The 18,775-nt window shown below is 37.6% G+C and overlaps 1 protein-coding gene across 1 annotated transcript in view; it reads left to right on the top strand.

Moving 5' to 3' along the window:
- The window catches only part of SRPK1 (SRSF protein kinase 1), a 70,882-nt gene that overhangs the window by 47,218 nt on the left and 4,889 nt on the right, over nt 1–18,775 (top strand). The window contains 8 exon segments of the mRNA XM_055080125.1: nt 547–653; nt 1,638–1,803; nt 3,157–3,182; nt 3,610–3,823; nt 4,207–4,626; nt 5,370–5,470; nt 11,956–12,063; nt 16,567–16,636. Of these exon segments, the coding sequence (XP_054936100.1) occupies nt 547–653; nt 1,638–1,803; nt 3,157–3,182; nt 3,610–3,823; nt 4,207–4,626; nt 5,370–5,470; nt 11,956–12,063; nt 16,567–16,636 (1,212 nt within the window).

Raw genomic sequence — 18,775 nt, 5'->3', positions numbered from 1 at the left:
GCACGAACCCGTGTACCCTGCATCGGCAGGCGGACTCTCAACCACTGCGTCACCGGGGAAGCCCCTCACTGAGTGTTTTAATGTGCATAGTTTTATTAATAAACCAGCACCCCAGAGTTTTCCATATTTTGGGTATTTTCTGTGACTAAAGCATTAATTAACCTGTAGAATTTCAGAATATTGACAGCGGGCTTCCCTGGTGGCTCAGTGGTTGAGAGTCCGCCTGCCGATGCAGGGGACATGGGTTCGTGCCCCAGTCCGGGAAGACCCCACATGCCGCGGAGCGGCTGGGCCCGTGAGCCATGGCCGCTGAGCCTGCGCATCCGGAGCCTGTGCCCCACAACGGGAGAGGCCATAACAGAGAGAGGCGCATACCGCAAAAAAAAAAAGAAAAAGAATATTGACAGCTAGATTTTATTTTTTAGTCAATCTCTATAACTCTTTATACTGAAAGAATACAATAATAATTTCATTAAGGTGGAATACAGCTTGTCTTGCCCCCTTCCTTCTCTTCTGTCTCCCTTTTCCTCCTTAACAACCTCCTAGATATCTGCATGGTGTTTGAAGTTTTGGGGCATCATCTGCTCAAGTGGATCATCAAGTCCAATTATCAAGGGCTTCCTTTGCCTTGTGTCAAAAAAATTATTCAGCAAGTATGTATCTTAATATTTTCTATGTGGTGGGTTTTTTTAAGTTTATACTCCATTTATAGTTATTATAAAATATTGGCTATATTCCTTGTGTTGTGCAGTATATCCTTGTAGCTTATTTATTTTATACATAATAGTTTGTATGTGGTAATTTTTTTAGATTCTTAAAGTGTCAGGAGTTTCCTATTTCCAATAGAATTTTTATGTTTAAAACTAGGTTTTTTTAATTGCTGAAATTATTTATTCAGCCCATAGGGTTTATTGTGTTTATTCTGTTTTTAAATGTTTTAACGTAACCATTTTCCCCCAGGCTCATCTTCTGTAATAATTATTAGATGGGGAGCTGAGTGTAATGCCTGATTTTAGAAATTTGGAGCCCTTATCCAGAAGTTCTGGTTGCAAAAATTGATTATATATTAATAGAAAATTGTCAAATTATTACCATTTCTTTATATAACATTATTCATGAGCATTTTCTCATATTCTAAACAGCATTCAATATATAGTGAAGAAGTTTGTCATCAGGAAAGTGGTAATACTTCAGAGGGCAGTTTGTTTAGATAATGTGTTTTGTTGGACAGAGCTCCAAACTGGGAAGCAAGAGACCTCAGTTCTTCATCAACAAGGAAATTTGAATTTAAAGATACCTAAATCTCTTTCATGATCTACATTTCAGTAGTTAAAGGACAATGTCAACCGTTTATGCTTCGTCTCTGTAATGTATCAATAAATATCTCCAAATAGAATTAGCTTTGTAAAACTTGGAAGAACTTTTTTTTGTAAATAAACTCTTGCCTTTGTTCATAGTTTACAATTAATCTTTCTGGGGAAGTTTGTTGTGCTTTAAAAATAATGCTTTCTTCTCTGTAGAAAACTACCATATCATTTTTATTTTTTATTTTTTCAAAATGTTGTATTGTGATTTTTTCCTTCTCCAGAAAGACTTGTATTTTGTGTTTGCAAGTCTACTGCTCTATTCCCGTTCAGGTGTTACAGGGTCTGGATTATTTACACACCAAGTGCCGTATCATCCACACTGACATTAAACCAGAAAACATCTTGTTGTCAGTGAATGAACAGTACATACGGAGGCTGGCTGCAGAAGCAACAGAATGGCAGCGATCTGGAGCTCCTCCACCTTCTGGATCTGCAGGTATATTTTCTTTGGGGACTTCACTTTCATTAGAAGTTAAGAGAAGTTCTTGTTTTTATACCAGACAGTTAAGTAAAAGTAAAGCACCACTAATTCATTTAACAGTAAGATACAATAAGTACTTACATAAGAAATAGTTCCAGCCTTCAAAAGACTTTTTATACTCAGTATTATTCCCATAGGGGAAGAAGACTGTGCCTTTTAGGTCCAGATATGTTGTGTATTATAAAAGCTGATTCATGTTGTTGTTAAAATGTTTTCTGTTGGATTTGATGGTCTTTTTTGATGTTCATACATGCTCACCTATGTGAATCAGTGATCCCTGTGCAGGGGCAAGATAACATTGCTAGTAAGAGCTTGGATTTAAGCACTGGAGTGGACATACCTATTTTGTTTTTTTTGTTGTTGTTGTTGTTCTTTTTTGCGGTACGCGGGCCTCTCACTGTTGTGGCCTCTCCCGTTGTGGAGCACAGGCTCCGGACGCGCAGGCTCAGCGGCTATGGCTCACGGGCCTAGCCTCTCCGCGGCATGTGGGATCTTCCCGGACCGGGGCACGTACCCGTATGCCCTGCATCGGCAGGCGGACTCTCAACCACTGCGCCACCAGGGAAGCCCTGAGGAACTCTCTTGATCCTCAAGTTGAAATATCAATTATCCAGAGACTTCCTTTGAAAAAGAAGACCTACAAAGGGGGCAAGGGGCAGTTGTTCAGTTGTCATAGAGTTTCATTTTTGCACAATGAAAAAATTCTAGAAATGTTACACAACTATGTGAAGTTAACACTACTGAACTGTATGCTTAAGGATGGTTAAGAGGGAAATTTTATATCACAAGTTTCTTACCACAATTTAAAAAAAATTTTTTTTTTTTAAGGAAGACTGATGATTCTACCTCCCACCTAAGCTAAACTAATATCCATAACATGCTATGTAATAAATTACTGTAGCTTTTGATGCCACTCTCCTTTTAAAACTGACAAGTGTCACAGGGAAGAATTAGTCCTGGGTGGGGATGAGAGGGTTGTTGCCTATCCTTTTCTGTTTTAAGCAGTACATGGGAATGAGTTTTTAGCAGCATTAATGATGTAAATCAGAAAGGAGGACTTGGTTCTTTGCATATATTGATGCTATCTGGAGAAGAATTTATTTAAATTTATTTTAAGTTTGTTGACTTTTGTATGCATTGTTTTTTATTTTAAAAAAAATAATGTTGCTTCTACCAAAATTGCTTAAAAACAGTAGTTCTCTCTACAATATAAACTGTACAAGAAAGACTTTTCATTCTGGTAGGGTGTCTTAGTTTATATTGGCTGCTGAATGCCAGGATTCTCACTTGGTTTTCTTTTCTTTTCAGTCAGTACTGCACCCCAGCCTAAACCAGTAAGTATAAGGTGTTTCTATATTTAATTCTGATCTATGGGCAATGGGCAGAGATTTTTCTGTTATGGATCACAGTTTATTTAGAGTTTGGAAACCAAAAAAAAAAAATACTCCTGCGCTTCTTTAATTTTCTCCAATAAATTCCTGTGCATCTTCAGCAGGTTTGTACTGGTGAGGTTTCCATAAATTTGAGCATGAGAGTGGACTAGCCTCACAGACTGTTCAGAGGACCAAGATTTGTTGTTAAATTTGTTTTAATTTGGTTTCTTAAGATTATCTGCATTTTTTAAATTAATGAAAAGCTTAAGTGCTATGTTAGGACAAGAGTGGAATTTAATTAGGAAGTAATTAAAATTAACAGTTCTCTCCAACTGGGGATAATGGATTAGCCACCTGAAGGCTTTATCTGTTTGTAATCTCCGCCCAGGCTGACAAAATGTCAAAGAATAAGAAGAAGAAATTGAAGAAGAAGCAGAAGCGCCAGGCAGAATTACTAGAGAAGCGAATGCAGGAAATTGAGGAAATGGAGAAAGAGTCGGGCCCTGGGCAAAAAAGACCAAACAAGCAAGAAGAATCAGAGAGTCCTGTTGAAAGACCCTTGAAAGAGAACCCACCTAATAAAATGACCCAAGAAAAACTTGGTATAAATAGAGCATCACAAAAATTACTTTATAGCAAACTTTAACATTAATTTATCATTGTTTTAGAATATAGTGGTTTCATGCATATACAACATCTCTGGGGGTGTCGTTATACAGTAAGAATACAGAATTTATCATAAATGTTAGGTAGGTAATATTCAAATGTAATTTCTAACTTTTCTCAGGAAATGCAACGTAGACCTCATTTAGCAGTTGGGTAAGAATAAGATCTTTGTCCTTTCATAAATAGATTTTAGGTGTGCAGTCATGTTTTTATGTCACCCTGTATAAGTTCTAGAAAACGTTTTAATCTTGTGGAGAGATTTTTTTTGTTCTTTCACACGTATGCATACACGTACATCCTTTTTGTCTTTGTTCCTTAGAAGAGTCAAGTACCATTCACCAGGATCAGACACTTACGGAACATGGTGTAGAGGGTGGTGCAGCAGAAATAAATTGCAATGGAGTAATTGAAGTCGTTAATTATACTGAGAACAATAATAAAGAAACATTGAGGCTTAAAGAGGATCTACATAATGCTAATGACTGTGATGTCCAAAATTTGAAGCAGGAACCTAGTTTTCTAAGTTCCCAAAATGGAGACAGCAGCACATCTCAAGAAACAGACTCCTGTACACCTGTAACCTCTGAGGTGTCAGATACCATGATGTGCCAGTCTTCATCAAATGTAGACCGGTCATTCAGTGAACAGGACATTAGCCAACTTCAAGAAAGCATTCGAGCAGAGATACCCTGTGAAGATGAGCAAGAGCAAGAACATAATGGACCACTAGACAACAAAGGTACTTCCCCAGTGCTCCTTCCCCGCATAACATGTTCATGAATTTCTAATAAGTCAGACAGACAGAGACAGATAATGTATGTTGTCACTCATCTCTGGAACCTAAAAAATAAAACAGATGAATTCAGCAAAACAGAAACAGACCCCCCCACAGGTATTGAAAACAATAGGTGGTTACCAGTGTGGAGAGGGAGGAGGGGAAAGGTGGGGTGGGAGTAGGGGATTGAGAGGAACAAGCTACCATATATAATAAAATACATAGGCTACAGGGATATATTGTACAGCACAGGGAAATATAGCATTACTTTGTGGTGACTTTAAATGGAGTATAATCTATAAAAATGCTGAGTTGCTATGTTTTATACCTGAAACTAGTATGTTGTAAATCAGTTATACAATTTTTTAAAATTCACCACATAGAAAAAAATTTTTTATGAATTTCTAAACTAAAAGTACCATTGTTATAAATATAGCTTTACAGCAGGAGTCCAAGTTACCTTCAATGTGTAGCTCAATTTGATTTTTACTGGTTAAACAGTGAGTATACAGCATTTTACTTGTTGCTGTGAAGGCAGAGGTTTTAATTCTGGGAAGTCAAAGTGTTGCTTTACTTGGTTTATTTTAGAAAATTTATTGTAGGTTGCCAGTTGGGGACCTGGGTGAGTTACTTCGTAGAGTTTCATTAACCTTTGGATACTTCTGTGTTCATTGAACAGTCTTATTGATGATACCTGTTGTCTATAGGAAAGTCCACTGCTGGAAATTTTCTTGTTAATCCCCTTGAGCCAAAAAATGCAGAAAAGCTCCAGGTGAAGATTGCTGATCTTGGAAATGCCTGTTGGGTGGTAAGTTAAACTTGTCTCAGTCTTTTGAAGTGACTGGGGATAAATGAGAACTTGGACTTAGTTGTGCTAAAAGAAGAAAATATCTGCAGTTCTGTACCCAAATTGCCAGTTAACATTTTAGTGAACTTTTTTTAACTTTTTCTTTTAACCATTTACACGAGTAGAGAGAATGGTATGATCCTGCCCCTATTCCAGGTACCTGTCACCCAGATTCAGTAATGTCAACTCCTGGCTGGTTTTGTTTTATCTATATCCTCATTGACTTTCATACTCTCAATGCCCACATTCATACTTTCCCCCTGTTTTTAAAATCAGCATCTAACTTATTAATTGTAACCTTTTAATTCATTTAATATATTTCGAACACTTTTGTCAACCCGAAATTTACATCAAATTCAGTTGGTTTTCTGGTATTTGCCAGTATACTATAACCTTTACATACTCTTGACAGTTCTTTGTGATGAACATCTTTGCTCGCGAGTCTTTTGAAGTTGACCTCAGGACATGTCCTAGACATGAAATTACTAAGTCAGAAGTTGGGTACTTTTTTTAAAGGAGGTTTTTGAAGTATAGTGTCATATTAATACTGTTGTTTACCTAGTTAAGAATGCTTTTTGTGTTATTTTTAATGAATATCTTTTAAAAATCTACAGTAGACTGATTTGCACATAAATGATACTATTCAAAGAGCTATATGCTTTGTAAACAGGGATGTTGGAGACTGTTGAGGCAAAATCCACTTTAATAGGTCTTAGGTTTACTTTTGTACTTCAAATTCCCTATTCCACATGACATCCTATATCTAGTGGTTCATAACCTAGAAGGATCTCACTTTCAATATCAATTCTAGAATATTGTGATAACTTTGTGGAAAAAATTAAGTCAGTGCTTAGCACTGACTGATAGAAATGTAGAAAAGCTTTTCAAGGAATTAGAATTATTTCACCACGCCACCAGACAGGCCAGGCTACCATATATTTTCACCTGGATTAGCCTCCTCACTTCTCTCTTCTGTTGTCCTTCCCTCTTACTGACTGTTCTCAACATAGCTCTCAGAGTGATCCTTTTAAATGCAAGTTGTGTCAGATATTCTTAAAACCTTGCGATGGCTTCCTTCAGAATGAGTGCCAAAGTCCCTACCATGGCCCACACACCACCAAGCAAAAAACACTTATTATTTCTTCTGCCTGGAATTCTCTTCCCAAGATAATGTGTATAATTCACTCCTTCATTTTCTTCAAGTTCCTATTGAGATGTCATCTTAACCAGGGAGGTCTTCCCCTGAACACCTAACATACTGTAATTAGCAAATCACCACTCTTTACACCCATTTTCTTTTTCTTCCTCTCCGCCCTCAAATTTTTGTTCTCCACAGCACTTAACCCAATCTGATACTAGATATTTGTTGGTTTAATATCCCTCTCGCTATAATGTATGTCCCATCACAGCAGAGATCTTTTTCATTCACTGCTGTATCTATGGTACTTAGAACAGTGCCTGATATGTAGGAGGTGCTCATTAAATATTTAAGTAAAACAATTATAGAGGAAAATATTGACTCTGTAACAAATATCACATGGTATAAACTTCAAATGTTTGTCAGTTTTCTGCTCACATCATGTTTCAAGCTCCTTTGCCTTTGTGTTTGGAACACCTTCCTTCATGCCTGCGTTATGCATTTTGGCATACTCTGCTTTATTTGGGTGCAGTCTTTCCTGTCATTTTTACTACAACAGAATTAATCTCTCTCTCTTCAACTATTATATACATTTTTTAATGTGTCTCTATGCTAAAGTGACTTTACATTCTTCTCATCCATTTATTCATTCAGCAAATATATGGGCACATATTCTGACCTGGGCACTAGGACAGTGGTGAACTGGACATGGGTGCCTTGTCCTGCTGGATCCTGGTCTGATCTCACATCTTGTTGGTCTCTTAAGCACAGCAGCGTGTGGTATTCGGTAATGGAATTTTACATGATTTTCAAAGAGCTTGATTTTTTTTAATATTATACTTTTGCTCATCAGTTATGCACATGCATATATAGTTTAGGGACACTTACATAGATTTTGATTCAAAAATCTGTCCCCCCCCTCCCTTTGCCAATTTGTCACTCCCCACGTGAGGGTATTTACCTTTGCATTGCTAATAAATAACTTGGGTATATTGCTTCCAATTCTTTTTTTCAGTTTTAGGTATTTCTGCCTCCTGGAAAGTAGGACTTATCTACCACTACAACCATCCCCTATCTTGTCAATTTAATATGACTTGGCTAAATGATTCCATGTTTACATTATTAGGACTCTAATGCTGTCTTCAGCTGAGCTAAGCATGTATTGTGGTATGATTCCTTTTCCCTTTCTGCCTAACACTGTGTTTCATTTGCTTAGTCGTCTTTGTGTTACTTATCACTTAATTCCACCCCACACTTTGATCCAGTACTATGACTACACTTTAATACACATGGATACCTTGGGTATTGTTTCAACTTTTTCTTCCTAAAGAGCTCTATCCTGGAACCTGTGCTCTGCTAATCTGTGTTCACCTCTTGGGTTGCCCTGTAGGCTTGCTGCATCACTGCCATTTGGTATTTCCTTTCATAATCATCCTGGAGATTATTTTTATATCCCGTTTCCTGTCTCTCTGATCTTCTTTCTTGGTTTACTCCATCACGGTTTTTGTTTGTTTTTGTTTGTTTGTTTTAACATCTTTATTGGAGTATAATTGCTTTACAATGGTGTATTAGTTTCTGCTTTATATCAAAGTGAATCAGCTATACCTATACATATATCCCCATATCTCCGCCCTCTTGCGTCTCCCTCCCATCCTCCCTATTTTGTTTGTTTGTTTGAAGTATATACAACTTTTAGTAGCTTCCTCAGAAAGGGTGTGTGTGATTGAGGGAGTGGGCATCCTTGTATGTCTAATAATGTCTTTATTCTGTTTTTACACTCAGTTGGCTGCATGTAAAATTCTAGGTTGAAAATCGTTTTCCCTTAGAATGTTTGTCATTGCTCCATTGTTTTCTAGTTTCCCGTCTTATTGCTGCTAAAAGGCCAAAGTCATTCTGATTCTTGGACCTTTGTATGAAGCCTTTTCCCCTGTGAAAGTCTGCAGGATCATTTCACAGCGATGTGCCTCATGAGGTCTGTTTTCATCGATTAGCTAAGGGACCCAGTGTGTACTTTTCAGTATTGAAACTCTGGTTCTTTGGTTTTGATTCTTTCTTGATTTTTTTTCTTTTTTTTAAATTCTCTAGCTCTGAAATCTCATTATTCAAATGTTAGATTTATGCAGGTTCTCTCATTTTCTTACCTTTCTCTCCTATTTTCTAGTATTTTTCTTTTTGCTTATTTTCTGGGAGATTTCTCAGCTTGTTCTTTTAAGCCTTATTTTTTCTTATTTCTCCTGTTATATCCTTACTTTCCAAGAGTTCTTTGGTTCCCTGATTATCTCTGAGAGGATATTGATTATTTTTTCATTTTTGACATTTTCTTCTTTTTTTTTTAATATTCATTTTATCAACCTGTAATTCACAAGTGTCTGATTTCTTTTTTTTGTCTGCATTGGGTCTTCGTTGCTGCATGTGGTCTTTCTCTAGTTGCGGTGAGCAGGGGCTACTCTTTGTTGCAGTGCGGTGGCTTCTCGTTGCAGAGCACAGGCTCTAGGCGTGTGGGCTTCAGTAGTTGCGGCACGTGGGCTCTAGAGCACAGGCTCAGTAGTTGCGGCGCACAGGCGTAGTTGCTCCACGGCATGTGGGATCTTCCCGGACCAGGGATCGAACCCATGTCGCCTGCATTGGCAAGTGTATTCTTAACCCCTGCACCACCAGGGAAGTCCTCTTCTTCTTTACATAGTGTCTCTTGCCTTCTTTGTTCAGGATCATTAAACAAAAAACTGACCATATGAATGGAGTGCCAGAAAGCTGTTTGGAAGCTTTGTGCCTGGGTGGGTGTTGTTGACTGTCATTCACTATAAAATGATTTGTCTGAGCTATTTCAGTTCATCCTCAGATGTCAGGGTCTTGGATTGCTCATACTTCCAGCAGAAAACTTACAGTCTTCCTCAGATCTCTTACCCGGGGAGATAATGCCTGGCTGCTAGTGTTTTGGAAACTGAGTTAAGCAAGAAAACTGGGGTTCAACATGCAATTACATATAGTCACTTAATTTCCCTGTTTTCAGAATAGTACTCTCCCCTCAACCATGCCGAGCATCCTCCAGAAACTGTTTTACCCACTCCAGAGAAAACCTCTAAGTGTCTGTCAGGCCAGAGAAAGGCTGTTATACTGCATCATGCCCTGTGTTCTGGAGCTCTGTTTTTTTAAAAGATATTCTAAAGTAGTATTCCTTTGTTGAATCCCACCCTCCCCGCTACTTCCACCGAATCCTGAGCCTTGGGAGGACTACTGTGGAATACCTCACACTGCTTCTCTGCTTTCACCAGTGGCTTATTATTTATTTAGCTTTCTTGGATCCATTAAGACACTTGCCAGTGATCTCTCTGCTTTCCAGCTTCTAAATAGTATTGCTCTGACTTCTTTGCCTTCTCTGTCTTTGTCAGTTTATGCTTTAAAAATTAACACTGGATTTGCTACAAAAGTGGAGTTTCAGGAGTGAGTGGATGTGTATGTTTCCAACCCATCTTATTTACTTTTGCTGATTCTTGACTTCATTTATCATTTACAGTGTATTTGTAAGGCAGTAGTGAGGCATGATGAGTAAAGACAACTCCCTTGAACAGCATGTTCATTTTTCTAACTGTATCACCTGTAGTACCTTTCCATTTCAAACTCAGTATCTGAACCCATCGTTTTCCTGTAAAACCACTTCCCTCTCTAAGTCTCTCCATCCGTGATTTTGTCGACAGCCTCTACCACAAAGTTCTTTTTGACTCTTCCTCCTGTCTCCCACTTGAATTGAATTTTTAAATTGTGCTCATTTTCTGTGAATGTCCTTGGTTTTAACTCTTCCTTCTCCTGTTTCCACAGCTATTGCTCAGATGTTCATTACTAACCCTAAATCTGGCCACAAACCAGAAGATTACTGGAATGGTGTTCTCAGAGGTCCTATCAGTCTTCTTACAGTACACTGTCCTGTTTACTAATGTGCAGTGGTGTTCTCTTGTCTGCCAAATGAAATCGAAATTCTTCAACCTAGCAGTTATCTATGTTTGGCTTTAGCAAATGTCTTTCTGTGCCTTTAGTTATGATGTTCCCTCCACCTGAAGTACTTTTTGCTCTTTTGCAGCCTTAGTCCAGTACCCTGTGGAGCTCTGGTCAATGCTGGTTTTTCTACCTGAAGCTTCCTCTGCCTAATTTCTCCTGTTCACAAATGCTGTTTCTTGTTTTATTTTTTTTCTTTTTAATTTTAATAGGATTAGAAAATCATCTTTCACACTACATGTTTTCATATTATCTGAATTTTGTTTCCTGTGTATGACTCATTTGAAGCTTTTTTTTTCTGTATTATTTTTTATTATGGAAAATTTCAAACCTATACAAAAGTAGAGAGTAGAATGAACTCCCCTGCCGTTACACTAGTGTCACCCAGCAATTATCAACTCATTGCCTGTTTTTCACCTATATCCCCACCCTGCCACCCACTCCAGATCATTTTGAAGTATATCCCAGGCATCTTATTTTCATTTGTAAATATGGCTTTCTAAAAAATGATTCTTTTAGGTAACCATGACTCCATTGTTACACCTAAAAAGGTTGACAGGTCACTAATATCAAATATTCAGTTAGTTTTGCCAGTTATCTCATAAACATTCTTCTAGTTTTGTTTGTTTAGAACAAGATCCAAATAAAATCCATGAATGCCAGACTGGGTACTGTGTCTCTTAAGTTGCTTTTATATAGAGGTTTTCCCTTTCTTTCCCATACATGTGTTAAAGAAACGTTTTGCTGATTGCATCCCCATGGTGCTTAACATGGTCTCTGTTTCCCCAAGATTCGCGTTTGATATTTTTGGAGGAGTGAGGGAGGCAAAAGAGAATGAGGGCAAGAAGTCTTTATAGGTGGTGTTTATAAGGTTCTTAAAACTTGAAACTTACATCTTTTATTTTTCTATAATGAGCACACAGCAAGAAGAGTTTGAACTGAACCTAAATTTGTATCATTTATTTGTTGAAATGCAAGTTATTAATTTTAGACAAATGAACAATTTAATTTTTGTTTGGGGTAATAGTTTTCCATTTTTTAAAAAGCGATTGTTATTCCCTAACCTATGTATCTATATTAAGTTCAGACTCATGTTTAGAGAAATAATTTGGAGTAGACAGCATATAAAGAAAAGTGCTGTTTGCAGCTAATAACAGCTAATAATCTAAATGATACTTAAGAAATTAGCCACATGGGAACTTTGGTTTGGGGAAAGCTTCCGTGAACTTATTTTAATCTCCATTATTAAGCAGTCATGACTTGTTACTTTTTAGAATAAAGGAATTTGTAAATACTGTTTCTTTCTTCATTTACTCAGCACAAACATTTCACTGAAGATATTCAAACAAGGCAGTATCGCTCCTTGGAAGTTCTGATAGGATCTGGCTATAACACCCCTGCTGACATTTGGAGCACAGCGTGCATGGTAATGTTTTTCCCATTGACTTTAACTTGTTATGTGGTAATTTGCTAATTTCAGTAGACCAGCAGATTAACGAACAGAAAAGGATTTTTTTTCTGACTCATCACTGGCACTCTGAATCCCGTGTCTGGAGAGGTCTGAGTTTAAAAGCTTAGTTACAAACATCGACATTCCATTCGGTTCCTGCCAAATTCCTGTTAGGTGAAGGAACCAAATGTTTCCTACTACAGATTGGGGTTGCGGGGCAGCTAAAAACAACTGCTCAGACGCGGTGCTGCTTTTGATGAGGAGAGGTTACCCTTATCCTTGCCCTCTCAGCTCTGATCTGTTTTCAGATTAGGGAAAACTCTGGAAACTGCTTCATTCTGTACAGTTTAGCAGTCACTCAGCCGTCTTTGCACCTCACAGGATATGAAGCTCAGTCATCCATGGATTTATAAGTTGCTGCTTTGTCCTTGTCAGGCAACTACTCAAGTAGTCAGACTTAGTTGATATTAAATGACTTCCCACAGATAGCCTCATGTTGGAACATATTATATTGTTTCCTGAAGTGGAGTGTACTCTTCAATTTGTAATTGTGGATTTACTTTTTTCTCTTCCACTCATTATAAATACTGGCAGGAACCATGTCTATAATGTATAGCTAAGTGTCTGGTGCAGGGCCTGGGACATTTTGAGTGGGTGAAATGCACTGCTAATGCTAACTTCCCAGAGTTATCACAGACTTCACAGATTAAAGGCATAGTTTTCCACAAGACTACCCTCACTTCAGACACCAGCTGCAAGCCCTGGGGTCCACAGGCCACCTGTACCTCCTGACCATCTGGCTACAAATTGGGAGTTTCCATTGTCCTTTCAGATTCAGTAGTTTGCTAGAATGACTCACACAACTCAGGGAAGTGCTAAAATATTACAGTTTTGATATAAAGGTTACAAATCAGGACCAGCCAAATGAAGACATGCATACAGTGAGGTCTGAGAGGGTACCAAAGGTGAAGCTTCTGTGTCCGTAGGACACATCAGTTTCCTGGCACATCAGTGTGTATCACCAACCAGGGAGTTTCACCCAAGCTTTAGGTGCCCAAAGTTTTTACTGGGATTTCGTTACTCGGGCATGATTTATTGAATCATTGGTCATGTGGTTGAACTCAGTCTCCAGCCCCCTTCCCTTCCCGAGAGGTTGGGAGGTCAGTTTTGACAACACTCAGCCCAAAGCCTCAACCCTCTAATTGTACAATTGGTCTTGTCCAACTTGGTGGCATATCCAGCCCCCCTCTTGAAACTGTGTCTAGGGGCCCACTATGAGTCACCTCCTCAGTATAAACTTAAGTGTGGTCCGAAGGGGCCCACCATGAATAATAAAAGGCGCGTTTATCACTTGGAAAGCCCAAGAGTTGAGAGGCTTCCTCCCGGGAAACAGGAACAAGATCAGACAAATTCTTTAGTATACAATAGTACTTAATAAATATTTGTGGAGTATCAAATGAGTGAACTAAATCAGAAACATATTAAACTGTCATTTCAATTAACATTTAATATTTACAGTCAACTTTGGGGAAAACTTAAAAGAGAAAGGACAGACCAGAAGCCCCAACCTGTTTCTTTGACGCCCACATTCCTGAAAACCTTTGTCTTCCAAAGATAATAAAGTTTAAACCATGTTGTTCATATGGCATGACCTTCTAAATTATTTTGTTATGGCATGTCTGTGGTCTTTTAAGGGGGAGGGCTGTCTAAATTGAAGATGATTTGGTATTGTGTGCACAAGATGAAAGAACATTGGAAGAAAATCTTCTTTCTTGCCATCCTTTAAAGCTTTGTGTTGAGGAATTTGATTTGGATTGAGTTGGTAGAGGAAATAATTGATAGAGATGCCGCCATACAAAATACAGCTAGTTTGTAGGTGGCATCTGATTTATTATGATGTGGTTCTTATTAGTGGGTTAATTGAGGGCAGTAGGTCCTGCTTGCTATGTAACATAGTATGTACAGTGTCAGGCTTAAGAAGGCAAAAAGGCAAAAAAGATGAAAGGGGAGTGGATTAACCTTGGCCCCTTTTTGGACCAGCTCATATGCAGGAATTTTCTTGACCAAAGGAGGGAAAGCACTTACCTGACTTGAGACAATATCATGAAAACTTGAGCCCCATTTGTTCCCCCAAATTTCTCTCATTTTGCTAATAGATGTAGAAAAAGTGCTTTAAATTTCACCATACTCAGAGAATAAAAATAAATTTTGGAATATCAGAAGTGCCTGGAGAGGTGGATCATCCTTCATCTAGTACAATTAATTGATGGAAAGACTGGGACCCTTTCTGAGGTAAAAAGCCAAGTTGTGAGATTGCCTACCACTTCAGTGATTGAGACTACAAAGTTAGAAGGACAGTTATAAGAAGGGAATGCTCTGTGAAGAACATAATAAAGAGTAGATGTTTTAAAATTCTCCAAACGTTCTATGGATTTTGACAAATTTGTAATGACATGTATCTACTATTATAGTATCATACAGCATAGTTTCACTGCCCTAAGAATCCTCTGTGCTCTGCCTCTTCATCCATCTGCACCCCCTGCCAACCCCTGGCCACCACTGATGTTTTTATTGTCTCTATAGTTTTGCCTTTTCCAGAATGTCACAGTTGGAATCATACAGTATAGTTCAGGTTAGCTTTTTTTCACTTTATAATATCATTTACAGTTCTTCCATGTCTTTTCATGACTTGATAGCTCATTCCTTTTTGTCATTGAATAATATTCCATTATCTGGATGTACCAGCACACTGGATTTATTATACCTTCCCTGATTTTGCCTCTGTTAGCATGACCCTGACTGACGTAAAATAGGCCCTTTGGTCAGTGTGAGACAAGCACAGGAGTGGGCACCAGGAGCCGTGGATTCTAAGATGGACTTGGCCTTTCTGTTCTGGTTAGTTTTCTCATCTGTAAAGGAAAGATGTTCAACTAGGTGTTTTGTAATCTAGAGTTTCTACTAGTTTTCATTTCTGATGCTGTGATCTTTCAGTTTGGTTTGGGTTTTTTACTGTTATTTATAAAATTGTAACTACTAGCAACTACCTTATGTTCCAAAAATAAAGTTCTTTTAGAGAACTTTAGGTAACTAGTTATAAGTATCTAGGTGGAAAATTTTAGAATATTTTAAACTTTTAGAAAACTATCTACTTTTTTTTTTTTTAGCTTTAATATCTTCACTGAATCCCCCACTATGAGATGGAAAAATTAAAGTACTGGTTTCAGAAGAGACTGGCAAACTTTGATGAATAAGAATCACAAATTGTTTCTGTTCTGCTTTGAGACCGTAAACCTCAGGATAATTAGAGGGTGAAACAGGTATCTGTTCTATCAGTGTAGTTCAGTTTCATTAACAAACTGCTAGCATGTAAAACAGGCTATACCTAGCAAGAAGCCATAGCATCTCTGACATTTTAGAGACAATCCTGAAACTTCTGCTTTTGTGGCCTTGCTCTGGGCAGTGGTACAGCCCAGGTTATACATTTTTTGAGAAAGACTATTCTGTCGTAACACTGGCAAACCACCAAGACCTAGACATGGGTCTGAATTGAGAATGTGCCCCAATTAAATCCACTCCACAGCTCTTGAGATTGTCTGGGCTACTTAGTACCATTGAGTCAACCAAAACTGACCCATGGCTAGCAGTTGACTTATAACTGTACTTTTTATATCAATAAGGTCCTTTTTAAAACTGCTGTTAAATTACTTGGTTTATTTTTAGTCAGTGAAAAATTAATATAACCCCATCACTCACATGCTGTCCTTCTGTACTGGTTGACACTTATTCCTGAGGAAATCACTTTTTCAGTCCCTCTCAAACACTGTTTACAAGACGTTTTCTTGTTATAGGGGACTGTGCCTTTTCCTGGTTGGTGAATGCTAACCTGCTTGTCAATATGAGTAGCTCCTGACTCCATTTATACTTAATATTTTTCTGATTTTCTATAGACCTAGGAATTGGGAACTCTCTATCTGGGACAGTTTAGTAAGTGCTTTCCAAAGCAAAACTTTAAAAATGTACTTTTTACCAAGCACTGAAGAGTCATAGGTAGAAAAATGTCTGAATTTTTTTGGTTTTGATTTTAGATACAGAATCTTAATTTCTAGCCATGTGAAGTTATAAGTTATTCATGTTTATCTCATGAATAATTTAATAACTTAGAATCACCTTAGATATGCCCCTCTCTGAGCAAAAAGAGAAACTTAAGAGAGCTGAATTACCGATTGAAGGATTGGGGTGTACAGGGCTTGGAATAATCCACATATTGATATTAACTGAGTTTTTGCAGTTTTCCTGCTCCATTTTATTAAGGTACAGGTGTGAAAGGAAAGCTTTTTAGGAATAATCTTAGAGAATTTTTTAAATAATCATTTGCAGGTTTTCCAAGAAGAAAAAATTACTTAAAATTGAGCCAAATAGCAGTAAACTTCCCAAACGTCTTTTTTTTTATGCTTTCATAAGCTTTCCTCTTTTTCTTAGGCCTTTGAACTGGCCACAGGCGACTATTTATTTGAACCTCATTCAGGGGAAGAGTACACTCGAGATGAAGGTAAGTCCCCTCAACCAAGGATGTCTACACGGTGGCTAATGTAATTTGCTAGTACTGAAGAGCCTTAGTCTTCTTAGTGTGCTAAGTATATATAAGTCCCAGAAAAGATAGAAATATAAGATATTTTATATTAAGTATTAGGTATACTAGATATTCTATAATAGATATTAAAGAATTCTATATAAGGATTAGAGAAAAGGCCACAATTGGTTAAACTACAACTTGTATTGGGTTGGCCAAAAAGTGCCTTCAGTTTTTAAGTAAGAATAAAAGACACTTTTTTCATTTTCACCAAGAACTTTATTGAACAACGTACTCACCCTTTTGTTCCACTACCTTCTGCCATTTTTCAGGCAACTTCATAATTCCATTTTCCCAAAACTTTTATCTTTTTGAGCAAAGAACTGTTCCAGGTGTCTTCCAGGGTATTGAAATTTTTTCCATTAGGAGAATTTTGTAAACATTGAAGTAAATGGAAATCTGAAGGTGCAATGTCTGGTGAATACAGCAGTTGAATCAGAACTTCCCAGCCAAGCTGTAACGTTTTTTGCCTGGTCATCAAAGAAACATGCGGTCTTGCGTTATCTTGATGGAAGATTATACATTTTCCGTTGACTAATTCTGGACGCTTTTCGTCGAGTGCTGCTTTCAGTTGGTCTAATTGGGAGCAGTACTTGTTGAAATTAATCGTTTGGTTTTCTGGAAGGAGCTCATAATAGAGGACACCCTTCCAGTCCCCCCATGTACACAACATCACCTTCTTTGGATGAAGACCAGCCTTTGGTGTGATTGGTGGTGGTTCATTTCACTTGCCCCACGATCTCTTCTGTTCCACATTGTACAGTATCCACTTTTCATCACCCGTCACAATTTGTTTTAAAAACGGAAGATTTTCATTACATTTAAGTAGAAAATCGCATGCAGAAACACGGTCAAGAAGGTTTTTTTCGCTTAACTTATGTGGAACCCAAACATCAAAGCGATTAACATAACCTAGCTGGTGCAAATGATTTTCAGCGCTTGATTTGGATATTTTGAGTATGTCAGCTGTCTCCTGCGTGGTATAACGTTGATTGTTCTCAATGTTTCGATTGATCGTTATCAACTTCAACTGGTCTGCCCAACCGTGGAGCATCATCCAGCGAGAAATCTCCAACATGAAACTTCGCAAACCACTTTTGACACATTCAGTCACAGTACCTTCTGCATACACTGCACAAATCTTTTTTTGCGTTTCAGTTGCATTTTTACCTTTCTTGAAATAATAAAGCGTAATATGCCAAAAATGTTTCTTTTTTCACAAAAATTCACCAATTTTGATGTCTTTTTAAAAAATTCACACTGATAAGACAAGCTGTCACATACAATCTAACAAAATTGTTTCAAATTAAGTTAAAGACAACTAAGTGCTACTAGAGTCATCTTACGTAAAAACCCGAATGAACCTTTTGGCCAACCCAATATTTGCCAGGTTTCTTATAAAACATCTAGTCATTTTCCTTCCTGTGTAAATCAGTGATTCATTCTTTACCCAGTTTGGATCTACCTGTTCATCAACTTGTTGCCCAGTTATGCTTGCAACTTTATTTGGAAGTCGATTTTATCAGATACACACTACTTGAATGCAGAGAATATATCCTATTTGTCTTTATAAATTGTACAACATTTAGCATTCTTTTTTCTCCTTTCTGAAAATTAAAGCTGTATTTTTCTTTTTAAATGATACTAACATTTAGAATTCCATTTTAAAACAAAATATTATTGATTTATATTTTGCAATACCAGTGGGAAAAGCCCAAGGTGTCAGATGCTCTGAGAGGCTATGAAAGCAGACAACTAAATGTGTGATGATTTTTTAAAAATCATGATGGCATTCAAGTAACTAGATGAAATAATGTGAATAAAAGAACTTTATTAAAGGAATGTTTTACCTTCTTCATTATACAGTTTTGGCGCTTTTGTTTTCAGGATTAATGGGGATTACTTTGAGAGAGCACTACCAGTGTACCCTCCCAATGTGAAAAATATGTCTTTTACTTTCTATGCTTTCCTTGATTCTTTGGGAAATCAGGTTCTGTGCTTTATGGAACCAACAATGCTATTTCTCAAACTGGTCCCCTGGGATGTCAAGAGGCGATG

This window comes from Physeter macrocephalus, chromosome 18 (genome assembly GCF_002837175.3).
Source record: "Physeter macrocephalus isolate SW-GA chromosome 18, ASM283717v5, whole genome shotgun sequence".
Lineage (NCBI taxonomy): Eukaryota > Metazoa > Chordata > Mammalia > Artiodactyla > Physeteridae > Physeter > Physeter macrocephalus.
This window is presented reverse-complemented; position numbering and strand designations above follow the sequence as displayed.